At 54.2% G+C, this 13,620-nt stretch overlaps 2 protein-coding genes across 11 annotated transcripts in view; one reads left to right on the top strand and one right to left on the bottom strand.

Annotated features, from left to right (window-relative positions):
* Positions 1-9,838, top strand: part of PAPLN (papilin, proteoglycan like sulfated glycoprotein) — a 31,389-nt gene extending 21,551 nt beyond the window's left edge. The window contains 10 exon segments of the mRNA XM_057488336.1: positions 536-1,013; positions 1,768-1,905; positions 2,037-2,161; positions 2,370-2,431; positions 2,434-2,510; positions 3,124-3,261; positions 3,907-4,034; positions 4,150-4,258; positions 6,425-6,588; positions 9,367-9,838. Of these exon segments, the coding sequence (XP_057344319.1) occupies positions 536-1,013; positions 1,768-1,905; positions 2,037-2,161; positions 2,370-2,431; positions 2,434-2,510; positions 3,124-3,261; positions 3,907-4,034; positions 4,150-4,258; positions 6,425-6,588; positions 9,367-9,542 (1,595 nt within the window). The 3' untranslated portion in view covers positions 9,543-9,838.
* A 1,605-nt stretch (positions 9,839-11,443) lies between these two features.
* NUMB (NUMB endocytic adaptor protein) overlaps positions 11,444-13,620 on the bottom strand; it is a 219,509-nt gene continuing 217,332 nt past the window's right edge. For all 10 annotated transcript variants that reach the window (XM_036913268.2, XM_036913276.2, XM_036913273.2 and 7 more), the window contains one exon: positions 11,444-13,506. In XM_036913268.2, coding sequence (XP_036769163.2) covers positions 12,791-13,506 — 716 coding nt within the window. In that variant the 3' untranslated portion in view covers positions 11,444-12,790. The remainder of the gene's footprint in view (positions 13,507-13,620) is intronic.

Here is a 13,620-nt window from a genome sequence, read left to right as displayed (position 1 = left end):
CTGGGGAGGAGGGCTGATGGATGAGCAGGCTGGGGGCTGAAGGTGCATTCAGAGGCGGGCAAAGGGCCCTGGAACAAGGCGGCCCCTCATTGGACATCCTTGCAGGCCCCTGTGAGCTCAGCACTGGGCCCTTATCATGAGCTAAGCAGGTCGAGGTCAAGCCTTTGGGTTGCTCTGTGCGTGTACTCAGGAGCCCGGGTCAGGGATGGGGAGGGGCATTGGGCAGCCAGCCAGGGAGCTCACCGCCCTGACCTTCTGGAGGGCTCTAGTCCGAGGGTGGAGGTGGACAGGGCTGATTCTGGAGACTGCTGTGCTCCCAGCCCAGGGCAGACCTGCGCAGTGAACAGACTCTGCCCCCAGGGCCAGGTCAGGGGCCCAGGCCGGGGTGTAGATGTTCCCCATCAACTGGGAAGGGCCTCTTCCCTAAGTCTCTGAGCCTGAGGAGATGGTGGGTGCTGCTTGCTGGACTCTGCTGGGCAGCATTTGCAGATTTATTGCTGGACACCGTGGTGACGTGCATGCTCCCTCCCCTCAGCATACCCTGTGCAGTGCCTGCTGCCCAGTGCCCATGGCTCCTGCACAGACTGGGCTGCCCACTGGTACTTCGTCGCCTCTGTGGGCCAGTGTAACCGCTTCTGGTATGGTGGCTGCCATGGCAATGCCAATAACTTCGCCTCGGAGGAGGAGTGCATGAGTAGCTGCCGTGGGCCTCAACATGGGCCGCGCCGACCCGGGCCTGGAGCCTCTGGCCAGAGCACCCACGGAGATGGTGGTAGCAGCAGTCCTGGAGGCCAGCAGGAGGCCAGCCGGCACGGGACAGGGGCCACAGTCCAGAGACAGCCCCTTCCTTCTGATGGCCTCCGGTGGCGAGACCAAGAGCCTGGGCCAGGGGAGGCATACCACGCCCAGGTCTTTGGAGAACAGCCCCAGGCCCGGGAGCTTGGGCCCAGTGCCCCTCGACTGGGTGGAGACCCCCAGGAGCCAGCACCACCCTCCCACAGCCCCTCCCACAGGTGAGACCCGCCTTCCCCAGGTAGGGAGATAGCGACCCAGAACCTCCATTGAGCCTGTTAGAGCTAAAACCCTGAGGTCAGCCAGCCCTGCCATCTCCACCTTAAATCCTCTCAACAGCCCTGCCTGCAGGGCCTTTTTACCTTCATTCTACAGCTGCAGAGCCTCAGGTTTCAGAGATGGGAGACTTGCAGGAGGTCAGGCAGGCACTAGATGCATGGTGGTGCCTGGATTTATCCACAGAGAGCCCAGTGTACCCCGGGCCTGTCTAGTTGGAAAAACTTATGGGCTTCATGATGTTTGGCAAGTCATCCAATTTCTTAAGGCCTTAGTTTCTTGACCTGTAAAATGGTGATAGTATCTTTCAGGTTTACAGTGGGTTCCATTTGTTATTACTCCTGCAATGGTGTCATATTAATGATTTGGGAATATTAGAAACAAGACAAAATTTTAAATTCTGAAGGGGTTAAGGGTATGGTTTAGTCTGCCACACAAACCTGGTGTGCGCTGTGCCCTCAACCCCTGCATTCGTGGGCTTTGAGCCTGCACTGCTGCCGCCGGGTGAGGGGGACATAGTGATGCCTGGGGTGTGCCGGGAGCTTGGGGAGGGAGGACTCCTGAGCCCGTGGGCCTCTGGAGCGTGGCCTCCATGCCCGCACACCCCCCCACCCCCCGGCCCGACGCGGTAATGAAAGGCTGGTCCTGGTTCTGGCATTCATGCCGGCAGCGTCAGGTCCTTGCTTCCCTCCTCTCCAGGACTAGCTCGGCAGGCGTGGAGCCTGCTCTGGTGCAGGCAGCCCTGGGGCAGTTGGCGCGGCTATTCTGCCCAGATGACGCCTCCCTGGACCCCCACGCCAGGTGGCAGAAAGATGGACAGCCTGTGTCCTCTGACAGGTATCTCCCCTGGGATGGGAGGGTGGGTGGCCTACAGTTCCCTCTGCCAGGAGCTCTGAGGCCGGGCCGGGGTCTGGGCTCATCGTTTTCCTCAGGAGCCCGGTGCTCAAGCCCCGACCCCCTTGATTCAGGCACAAGCTGCAGCCCGATGGCTCCCTGGTCATCAGTCCCCTGCGGGCCGAGGATGCTGGCACCTACAGCTGCGGCGGCACCAGGCCAGGCCGGGACTCTCAGAAGATCCGGCTTCAGATCTCAGGCCTCTGCCCTCCCCACCCCCCACCACAATAGGCTCTCGCGGCCCCAGGGTGGGAGGGCCTGGGCCTGGGGCTCCAGTTGGTCTGGGTGGATGTCTTGCCCCTGTGGCCCTTGTTTCTCTACATTTCCCCCAGCAGCCTCATGGCCCACCCTTCTCTCCGCCCCCTTCTCCCCGCAGCTCACCTCTTGCTTCCCCTGGCCTGTGACAGGAGGTGACACGGCTGTGCTGGCTGAGATTGAGCCAAGGTACTTCCCTCAGCCCGGGGCCCCAGTTCTCGAGACTCCAGCCTCGGGGGGGATGCTGGGGGCCCGGGGGCCATCTCCTCCTCAAACCCACGGCCCACGGTCAGGTACCAGCGTGGCAGCACCATCCTGCCCTCAGCCTCCCCCACCTGAGGGCCAGGGTCCATGTCTCAGTGGCTGGGGGGAAGGTAAATGGGTCCCCAGGCCTGCGTGTGCTGTGACCAGGCTCTTTGGCCCCTGCTCGGGGCTCTGTGGGCTGAGGATTAGGAACACATGGCTCCTGAACCAGGCCTCTTGGGGAAGCAGAGGCCCCTTCCCCAAGCAGTTGGAGGGGTGCAGGTCCATGGCCTGGGACTCAGGAGCTGAGGGGAGGGAAGGCCCCCGGGATGGAGAGGGCCTGTGAGGGCCTTGAAGACGACGGTCCAGTTTACAGAAGGGGTGCAGAGGGCTGCGGGGGGCCCCGGCCCCATAGTGGCAGATGAGCAGGACAGGGACAGTCAGAGATCCAGGGCCAGGGGAGGTGAGAAAGCCAGAGAAGCTAGTGGACTCTGCCCCAGGTAGTTAATGGGGGTCCTGACCAGAACAAAGGGGTTGTTTAGGAAGCTGCAGCTGGCTGGAGAGGAGGGGGCCCTGAGGCTTGTGCTGAGGTCCTGTCCACAGGCAGGGTGTGGGGGACGCAGTGGCAGGGAACTCCCATGGCTGTGGCTGCTCGTTCTGCAGGCTGCGTCTGGACCGGAACCAGCCTGGGGTGGTGGATGCCCATCCGGGCCAGCGCATCCGGTTGGTCTGTCGTGCTGAGGGCCTCCCACGGCCCACCATGGAGTGGCAGAGAGACGGGCAGCCTCTGTCCTCTGGCAGGTCTGCTCAGTCCCTCGCCCTTCTGCCCTGGGCCCTGCCCTGCCGTGGCCTGTGGCTCTGCTCAGTCTCAAGCAGGACCCAAGGGAGTCTTGGGAGGTGGGGCTGCTGGGCTCTGGGCCTTTCCAGAGCATGGTTAGTGGACAGAAGGAACAGGCCAGCTAAAAGAGGGGGTGACTGAGGGACAAAATGGGGGCAGACACTTCTGGCTGCAATCATAACAACTGATATTTATTGAGCCCATACTGAGATTGTGGGGCTTGTTCTGTGTCATACAACCTCTGGAAGAGCCACATTGAGGTGGGAGCTATTTTATCCCCATTTTACGTATAGAAGCTTAATACTACACAGCTCCTAGGTGGCAGAGCCAGGATTTAAGCCTCTGAACAAGTACAGTGAAAACTAGAAACCCAAACCAGAATTATTTTGTGTCAGAAAATGTGAAATGATTTGGCAGGCTTTTTAAGTCAGGCACCTCTGCGTAAATGAGAGTGGCTGGAGGCCCAGGGGCCAAAGGGTGCGGGCCGTTGGTCAGACCCTGCTGAACAGCAGGGGCTACTCAGCCTCTCACCAGGGAAAGAGACCCTGCCTCACCCGTGGCCCGTGCCAGACCCCTGGGATGGAGCCACCTGACTGCTTGCTCCCCAGGTACCAGCTACAGCCCGATGGCTCCCTGGTCATCAGCCCTGTGGCTGTGGAAGACGGCGGCTTCTATGCCTGTGTCGCATTCAACGGGCGGGACCGAGACCAGCGATGGGTCCAGCTCAGAGTTCTGGGTAAGGGGGTTGTCCTGAGCAGAAGGGTGAGTGGGGCCAGCGGCCTCTGAGGTCAGGTGGCCCAGGAGTAGAGGCCCAGCATAGTGGCTGAACGGTGCCTCCTCCTTGGGCCCAGGAGAGCTGACGATCACAGGGCTGCCCTCTACTGTGATGGTACCAGAGGGGGACACGGCCAGGCTGCTGTGTGTGGTGGCAGGAGAAAGTGTGAACGTCAGATGGTCCAGGTAAGGCTCTATTGCAGGCAGGCCTGGCCCTCAGGCCCTCACCTGAGGCTGTGCCGCCCAGAGGGGGGCTGCCTCACCCCTCATTCTTTTGCCCCTGCCTCCAGGCCTGGTGCCAGGGGAAGGCCTGCAGCCCCACCTCCTGCAAGACGAGGTCCCATAGGACTGCTCTTTTTCTGCTGGCTGGGCAACATGAGGGTTTCTCAACCTCAGGGCTACTGGCATCTCGGACCTGAGAAGTTTTGGTTGTGGGGATTGTCCTGTGGGTGGTCGGCAGCAGCTAGGCCATCTACCCACTAGAGGCCAGTAGCACTTGCTCCCAAGTCATGACGTAAGAGACACCTCCAGATGTTGCCAAGTGTCCCCCGGGTGGCACAGTCTCCCCTGGGGTTGAGAAGCACTGGGTCACACTCAACTTTGGAGACTTCAGCGGTTTCTTTACTCCAGATCAGTCGGTCTTATTCATTCAGCAAACATTTTTTTTGCCCTGGTCTTCCTTGCAATGTTTCAGGCCTAGGCTAGGCTCTGGGGATCCTGGGACAGTCTGAGCCCCCTGGATACTTCCAGGCAGGAGATGGCCCAGCACTCCCTGAACTCCAGAGAAGGTTCTCCCCTAAGTGCCATCTGTGCATGGAGCTGAGGCTGTTTCCTGTCTGGGAGAATCAAGGAGGGGTGGCCATGGAGGGGCCCCAGGCTGGCCCTGAAGGCCGAGGAGGGGATGTTCTTGGTCAAGCTGCAAAGGTGAGTATTTGAGAGATGATGTCAGGGTGGGGGTGGCCTGCCCGCTGGAGGGGAGGACAGGGGCTGTGGAGGCTGCTGCCCCCAGCGTGGCCTTGCTGCCCAAGGGGAAGGCAGCAGGAGGCCTGTGCAGGCTTCTCAGGGGTGCTCTTTGTCCAGCCCTGCCCTCCTCGGGCTGGGGCTCTCCTTTTTCTGTCAGGCCTGCCTGTTCAGCTGTGTCTCACCTGGATTTTCCCAGCAGCAAATTACCCTCTTCAAAACAAAACAAACCAAAACAACCCTCCTCTGGTCCTGCACTTCCCTGTGGGCCTGGCCTGTAGCAGTGCCCCCCCCACAGAACCAGTTTACACTGGCTGTCCCCACCTGTTTGCTTTCCCTGCTTAGGGCTCAGCCCCTGCACTAGGGCCTCATGTCTGCCTCCCCTCCAGGGATACTGCCCTGGCCACGGCCACCAGCTACCTCCTAGTTCCTGTGTCCTCTGGACACATCTCAGTCCCCGCAGACCTGCAGTTCCTGAAGTCCTTGGTCCCCAGTTACTCTAAAGTCACCTTGGACAACTTTGTAGACACGTGGCTTCTGATGTTACATCAGTGCTGACACACTGTCTGGGTCCAGACGTCCAGTGCCTCCTGGTATCTCGCAGGCACCCTAAGTGCAAGATGGTGGAAAATAACTCACCACTCATCTGTCATCATGTGGAGGGGCACCACCAGCACCCAGGACCTAAGCTAGAAGCCCCTTACTTTCCTGCCTGTGTGCACCACTGCGGCAGCCATTTACCTGGTCTGTGCACCCAGGCTTGTCCCCCAGCAGTCAGTGGTACTTTCAAAGTGCAAAGGCCATGTCCCTGTCAGTCCTGCTCGAGGCACACCCCTTCCTTAGCCCAGGGTCCAATTCAGACTCCCAGCCAGAGCCAGGTAGGCAGCTGGCTGGCTCACGCTCCTGGCTCTGGGCGGCGCCGGCCTTCCAGCTCCCAAGTCCCTGTGTTCTTGTCAGCCAGTGGCTGCCTTATCCTCAGATGAGGTCTCGGCCAGCTATCTGCCTCAGGGAAGGGTCCCCTAGACACCTGCATCCCCACCCTAGTGGCCTGGAGGCAGTGAGTGCTTCTGTGGCTCATCAGGCAGAGGGCCTGGCACCTCATGGCTGCTTGAAAGGCCTTTGTTAATGAAAAGTGAGAACGGGACCCCTTTAATAGTAAGAGGCAAACTTTCAATAATTTAGATCACTGGGCTGAGTTCTGTGAGTCCTGAGTTACTTTGCTGTGATAATGCTCCATCTTTTTGGTCTCCGGTCCCACCTCTTCCCTCTGCAGACTGTCCACAAAGGAGGAGGAGCTGGCTGTGGAATGGTCTCTGATCACCTCTTCCCTGTCTCCCAGGGCCCGAAGACGAGAGGCCCTGCCCAGCTCTCCCGGTGTCCTCTCCCCTCCAGGAATGGGCTGCCGCTGCAGGCCAATGGCCGTGTCCACCAGTCCCCAGACGGCACACTGCTGATCCACAACCTCAGGGCCAGGGACGAGGGCTCCTACACGTGCAGTGCCTATCGTGGAAGCCAGGCAGTCAGCCGCAGCACCGAGGTGAAGGTGGCCCCGCCAGGTGGGAAAGGCCTGCCCAGGCTTTTGCTTGTTCTGAGAGCTGGCTTATGCTGCAGAATGACTGCACAGGCTAGAGCCTAGGTCTTTTAACTCTTCCTATTTAATGCTCTTTTCATCAAATGATTACACCTGTCAGGGGGTGGAATTTTACTTTCACTATTTAGTAATACTGGTATTTTAGCCTTATGTTCTTTAGCTCTTGCTCTTTGAGTTGTCCTATTTCAAAAAATATGCCATATTTTAAGACGCATTATTGTTTTCATACCACTAAGAAAATAATGCTGTCAGTTAAAGGACACAATGCTAAGAACTTGCCAATTAGGATGCAGTCCAGTTTGAGAGGTTTTAAAATATGGAAAGTGCATCTCAGAATTGATGAAATAGACTGGTTTAGTGTTGAAACTCACAAGAGCTCCATATTCAAATAAGCAAGAGGGGAGGAAGGGGGAGAGCTCTGTCCTCTGCCCAGTGGGCCTCCCCACAGCTCCTTGGTCCAGGTTCATTGCCTGCCTGCACAGCACAGTAGTGCCCCAGGTTGAGCAGCTGGTTCACATGGGGCCTAAGCAGACCCGGGGGAGAATGTGCCAGGGCCCTTCCTGTGCTGGCCCACCTGGACATTCGCAACTGTGGGAGCTGCAGTGCTGCCCAAGGAGCACTTATACACAGGGTGTCGGGCCTGGCGGCCTCCTGGCTACCAGACTGAAGGTCTGTGGTAGGGACATCGCTCAGTGAGTCAGACTGGCACGTAGGCTTCCAGTGTGTGAGGACCTCAGGACAGCGACTGGAACACGTGTTCCCAGGGCCCAGCCCAGAGCTTGGCATCAGTAGGTGAGCAGGTACTTGATGACTGGGTGCATGCATGCATGAGGACATGACCTTGGTGAAAGAACCATACCACAGAGGCTACTCTTCAACTGTCATGCCCACTAAACTGACCTCTTGCCTACATACTAACCAAACTTACAAGATGGGACAAACCAGAATGCTGATTTATGGGAGCGAGCGAGCAGTTAGGAGGACCCAGAAGGTCATGTTTGTGATTGGCTATAGACGTGTCTCCATGGGAAACAAATTATAACCAAGCTCGTGTAGTGACAGCCTGCTGGGGCTCCCAATGGTGTGTGGCCACCAAGCTGAAGTGGTCTGATGTGGCCTGCCTCCTGGACAGGAGGCTGATGGTCTCAGACCACTTGTCTCCTGCCCTCTGCTAGGATGAGTGTTGCTAACGTGGGGGGTGCCTTTCTTGACTAGAAGCTGCCTCCCTACTCTGTGTTCATTCTATTGACGAGGCTTCAGGTACCTGCTCTCACCATCTATGCTTTTTGGAGGGTCTCGGAGCTTGAGGCTGCCTCCCTTTGCCCTATTCATGGGGGTGACATTAGAATTAGTGTTAGCATCAAGGTGTGGGGGCTTTGAGCTAGTCACACTCTGGGGTAAGGAACACACTTCTGCGGGGATTTCTCAACATTTCTGCTTAAAAGATTGGGGTGAGAAACAGAAAATAACTGTAGGGATAAAACATGGTGGGTGGTCAGTTACTTTTTTAAATGACAGGGAGCGGGTTATGGGGAAAAACAGTTAAGAACTCCAATTTTAGCCATGGTTACTATGTGCCCAAGATGCTATTCTCTCTATTTCAGATGAGGAAACAGAGGCACAGAGAGCTCAAGTAACTTGCCCAAAGTCACCCAGCTGGTGACTCTCTTGTCAAAGCAGGAGAGCCAGATCTGTGCCCAGGCACTCTCGCTCCAGAGCTGGTGTGCTTGACTGCGATGCTGAGCGCCTCCTAACCTCTGGGCGCAGAGGCTGCAACAGCTGATATACCAAAGTTACTGATCGTTTTAAACAATATGCAAACATGGCTTGCTATTTTTATAAATGTTACACAGATATACCCAAACTTTATAAAGCAATTCACCAGTTAGGTATGGTCTTCTAGCTGCAGCTGGGCAAAGCAAGGGCAGAAGGGGTGAAGCTAAGTCTTCCCCAGCCCCATGAGGTCTGACTTGAGTAAAGGTGCTACTCAGGCCAAGCCAAGCTGAGGGATAAGAGCCCCTCCCAGAAAGGGAAGTTACCAGATAAGGCCACTTCAGTCCTAAGATGAAGCAGCAGAATGAAATCCTCACAGGGGTTTTAAAGGTACAGAAGCTTCTGGTAAATTCAGAAGGGGAGGGAACCAGTGCTCTGTTATCAGTATAGTATTAGAACCATAGTTCACAAGACTTTTCCTATCACCTTGCCTAATACTCATTGCTTTCTCTCAGAGAAGTGGAAAAATTTTGGACAGATGGGGAAATGAGTGACTAAGAATAGCTGGGGCTATTGAAGGCACAGAACTTTTGAGGCGAAGGAAACCAGCAGTGAGGAGACAGCCCTCGCCAACTCAGGATGTTACTTCGGGTGCTCACACTCTCTCCTTCCCATTCCAGAGGTCAAGGCAGTTTTCACTCAGCCCTTCAGGTCTCAGTAGTAAGGGTAGGGAATTAACTTCAGGACATGTCTAACCGTCCAGTCAGGCAGTGTTTGGGAGTCTGTGCTAGGCTGCGGCTGCAGGAGTGACAGGAGGAGAGGTGCACACTGCGTGCTGAGTGAGGCCAACGATGGTGGAGATGGTGGTCCCTCGTGCAGGTGTGCACAGGGGTGTTAGGAGTTTAGAGAAACTGCACTTTGGAATCTGCCAATTCTGCTGCTGCTTCCCTTTGAAGGAAATGAAATGGGAGGTGAGACTTTTTAGCAGCCACAGAGCTTCTTTAGCAGTCCCTGTCCCGTTGTTTTGCAGCACAGGCCGGCCAGCCCAGGGGCCCCACCAGGGTGTGCACCGACCGCCCGGAGCTGGCTAACTGCGCTCTGGTCCTGCAGGCCCAGCTCTGTGGCAACGAGTACTACTCCAGCTTCTGCTGCTCCAGCTGCTCCCGCGCCCAGCCACACGCTCAGCCCATCTGGCAGCAGGGATGACAGCCACCTCCAGCCCCAGTTTTGAAGCAACTCCAGGGCTGGGGAGAAGGGGGAATGGACTCGTCATCTCCCGTCTCTGGCTGGCAAAGGGGGTTCTCTTCTGGAGACACTGGCCTATTAACCCCAGCCCGTGTTGAGCCGCAGCCGCACTCAGTCCCCAGGAGTGTTTGTATTTCTGACAAAACCACCGGTGGCTGCTGAGTTGTGAAGAAGAGGAATCTGCTTAGAAAAGGCCACTCTTTACAACTTCCCTCTATAATTTCTGTCACAGGATCAGTAAAGCAAGCTGTCAGGGTTGTTGTTTCATTTAAAGTTGGATGGGGAGGTGTGAAATGATTTCGAAGCTAACACCTATCTCATTGGGGGGTATGAATGCCTGCTGTGCCAGGAAAGGATTCTGCTAGAACTAGTGGGGCCAAACAGTGGTCCGTTGCTCCAGTCCCTCTCACCCTTCCAGGGAGCAGAGAAACCAGCTTCGAGTGCCATCTGTCCATACAGTTAATGGCAGAATGTTTGTGAGAGGTTTCAGTAAAGTGGAATGTAACGCAAGAGTATTGGGATTTGGGGTCAAAGAGTAGCAGTTGTCACATTATCATCTGTGCATGAAAGAACTGGAGAAGCTTCTTCCTTTCTTTGGGAAACTTGAGCCCGAAGCTCTCTGGAGGCTGGTCTGCAGAGCCTGGCAGTGAGGACCATCTCGCCCTGTGTGGAGGTGATGGGGCCTGCTCTGTACAGCAACCAGTGAGTCTCTCCTCAAGAGGAATCTGTGAAGCAAAATGTTTGCTGCCAGATAAAAACCAGACTGTTATTAAAAACAGCATCAGCAAAATAGGGGAACCACTGGAGGGGAGGGCAATGTAATAACAAAAAGTGGTAACAATGTAAAAAAAGTGGTTTCAGAAATGGTTTGAGTTGGAAGCTCCCAGAACCTCCAATTCCTCATTGCTGAAACAACAGGCCTGGATTCAATGCACTTCCCAGGCAGTCCCTTCAACTTTCTGCAAACCCTCCAGAGGACGGCTGGGCCTAGTGACAGGTTATCCTGGGACACAAAATAACAGGTGTTCTCAGAAAAGGGGGCTCTTATTGCGACACGCTGGCTGAAGACAAACTGTGTCATGTCTGAGTGGTACTGCTTAGTCTACCTCTCATTCCACAAAGGAAACACTGGCTAAGGGCAGAGGGCTTTTCTTCCTTCCCATTTAAAAAAATATCGAGGAGTATCCGCTTTCATTTACCATGGTTGGTTTTGCTACAGAATTCGGAAAACAAGGGCCTTTTCCTGGACTCCCCAGTTCTTTAAACTAGTACTTAGCCAGCTGGAAACATACTTCAGAAGGTACGTTTGAGATGAGCTATCTCTTCCTAGAACTAGTCACAGAGTAGTGGGTAAGGCTGAGGCGAGAGCAAATCACTCTAGCCCAGCAGTTCGTAGTCCTCTTCCGTATTGGGAGCTTTTCAGAAACTGAACCTGGAGTTCCACTCCCCAGAAATTTTGATTTAACTGGCCTGGAGTATGGACCAGCATGAGGATTTTGAAAGCTCCCCAGTGATTCTAATATGGATCTGAGGTTGTGCATCACTGCTCCAGCCCTGGACTGCTCAGAATGTGTATCTTGCTTAAATGCAGATTCTGGTGATTAGGTCTGATTTCCGTATCTCTAACCAGCTTGTGGGTGAAGTCCATGCTACCATTCCAGACCATACTTTGAGCAGCAAGAATCTGATATTGGAGATGTGCTTAGGAACAACCAAAACCTAATGTATGATTACAAACATAAATCTGAGGCATTAACTAGTCCCAAGGAAGGATTTTCTAGCCACCAAAGCAGAGATTAGCAAGTACAATGGAGAGAGTACAAAACCAAAAAGGGGAAAGAACAGCCCATCATGGGCAAAAGTTTCTACCACGAACATTTATTTTTGTTAAAGCATATAAATTCTCATCAGTACAAATATATATAACTTACATTTGATTGTAAGGCCAACGTTCAAAAGTAAAAATGAGATGGGAATCTCACATTGTTACCAGAAGTTAAGTGGCTGTAACTGGCAATGGGATGTTCTGCTCACCACAGGGGAGGGGGACAGATGGACACACACGTAGCTACTAAGACCAAATCTCCATCCCCACGATGTTCATGGGAACAAAACTTAAAGGACAAAACAAAACCCACCAAGACCCTTATGACAAACCAACACAGTAACCTGCGTTCCCGTCTCTGGATGTGATTATGTCATTGTCACCTTAGTGTTAAAGGATTAACATAAGGAAACTGCAGCAACGTGTAAAAGAAATGCATATTCTCTATAGAGTACATTTAGATTGATTTCATTAAAATAGTGACATTAGAATTTCATCATAGGTTTAAAACCAGGACAATACTGCTCTTTCATTTCATTTAAAACTACAACCTAATGACTGTATTGGTCATAAGCATGATTGTTGTTGCAATGGGCTACTTACAATGAATGATACCAGATAAGCTAGGGATCCCGCCTGCAGCTTCCAGCCCTTCCTCTTCTGACTTCAGTGGGCACCAACGATAAATCAATCTTATGTACAAGTTCTTACAGCTAACCCTTTTACCTTTGGCAAGATTACTTACAACTCATACACCTTTTTTTAATATTGAGAACTATTTAAAATATTCTAAATGCATAAAAATAAAGATTTTGGCTTTTTGATATATATAATATTTATTCTTACTCAAAATGGAAGCTCAACTTTGCCCCTAAAATATAGCTCTGCTGGGCAGCTGCTGCCGTGCCCGCCTCGCTAGTCTGGCGGGACTGCCTGCCTCTGTTCCCAGCCTAGGCACACGCCACCCGATTCTTGATCTCTAATTCAGGCCAGTCCTGAGAGCAGGTGAACAGCCTGAAAATGTTTTGCTTCCCATTATTTTATATTCCAGTAAATGTGCTTTGAATACAGACTCCTGTTTAGATACTTCTGCCTCCCTGTTGCCAGAGATTTGTAAGGGGCTGAGGGAGGACAAGGGGGACAGAGGGCACCATTTCCTTCACTTCTTCAACCTAATTTTGAGACAGCTCTTCTCTAGGAATGGTTTTCTCCACTTTTTTCAAAATCACCCCTCACAGCACTCTGTGCCTAGACATGCTCCCTGGGGCCTTTGGGATTAGTGAAAAGTACTGATGGGGAACACGAAGTCCCCTTTGCTCCTCTGACCTCCACCCCCCTGCCCTTGCCTAAGTATGGACAAAATACTTTAAGGCAAGGGAACCGCTTAAAGTTCAATTTCAAACGTCTTCTGTAAGTCACTGGAGAAAGGGTTGGTGGGGGAGGGATTAGTGCGCTGCTTGGACTTGCTCTCTAATGCAGCCCACTGGGCTTCAAAAGGATCCACCAGGCAGGTGCCTGCAGGGGCCTCTGTGTGCTTGTCTCCTAGGGCCAACCTGCCATCATCTACACCATTGAAAGCGGCAGAACCATTGAGGTGCTGAGCAGGTGGCTTAAAGAAGGGACTCGCAGTAGCACTGCTTGGCTCATACTGAGGGAATGTCTGCTGCTCGGCCAGGCTGGGAGACTGATGGGGGTGGGCAGCCTGAGGGTGGCCTGCAGTGCCAAACACATTGGCTACCATCTGGGAGGGGGTGATGCCCACTACAGGCACATTAGGGGCTGGATAGGGCATCCCATTGGCCACAGGATAGGACTGGGCAGGGACAAAGGCTGGCTGCAGGGGCGGGACCACACCCACTGGCACCGGCTGAGAGGTGAGGAACGCGTTCCCTTGGAAAGGCGGAGCTGGCTGGGAGCTGGCAGTGGGCGGAGGAGGCTGGAGAACTGGCTGCAGAGGGGCAGCCGAGGCCTGGGGCTGTTGAGCCCGGACGCTTTTGGACACCTCTTCTAACCAGCGGTCAGCCTCGGAGGGAGTGCGTCTGTGACCAGCCTGGAAGAGACCTGGAGAGGCAGCACCAGAAGATTGACCCCACTCGGTCCCTGGAACCAACGAGATGGAAGAGAGACAAAGAATCAGAATCTGTAGAGGCTTCTTTCCTCCCCTGATAACCTTGGTTATCTGAATGGTCCTAATACATGAACAAGTCTGCCTCA

Source organism: Manis pentadactyla, chromosome 11 (assembly GCF_030020395.1).
Source record: "Manis pentadactyla isolate mManPen7 chromosome 11, mManPen7.hap1, whole genome shotgun sequence".
In the NCBI taxonomy this organism is placed as follows: Eukaryota; Metazoa; Chordata; class Mammalia; order Pholidota; family Manidae; genus Manis; species Manis pentadactyla.
The sequence above is the reverse complement of the archived record's forward strand: the minus strand, read 5'-3'. Positions and strand labels throughout refer to the sequence as shown.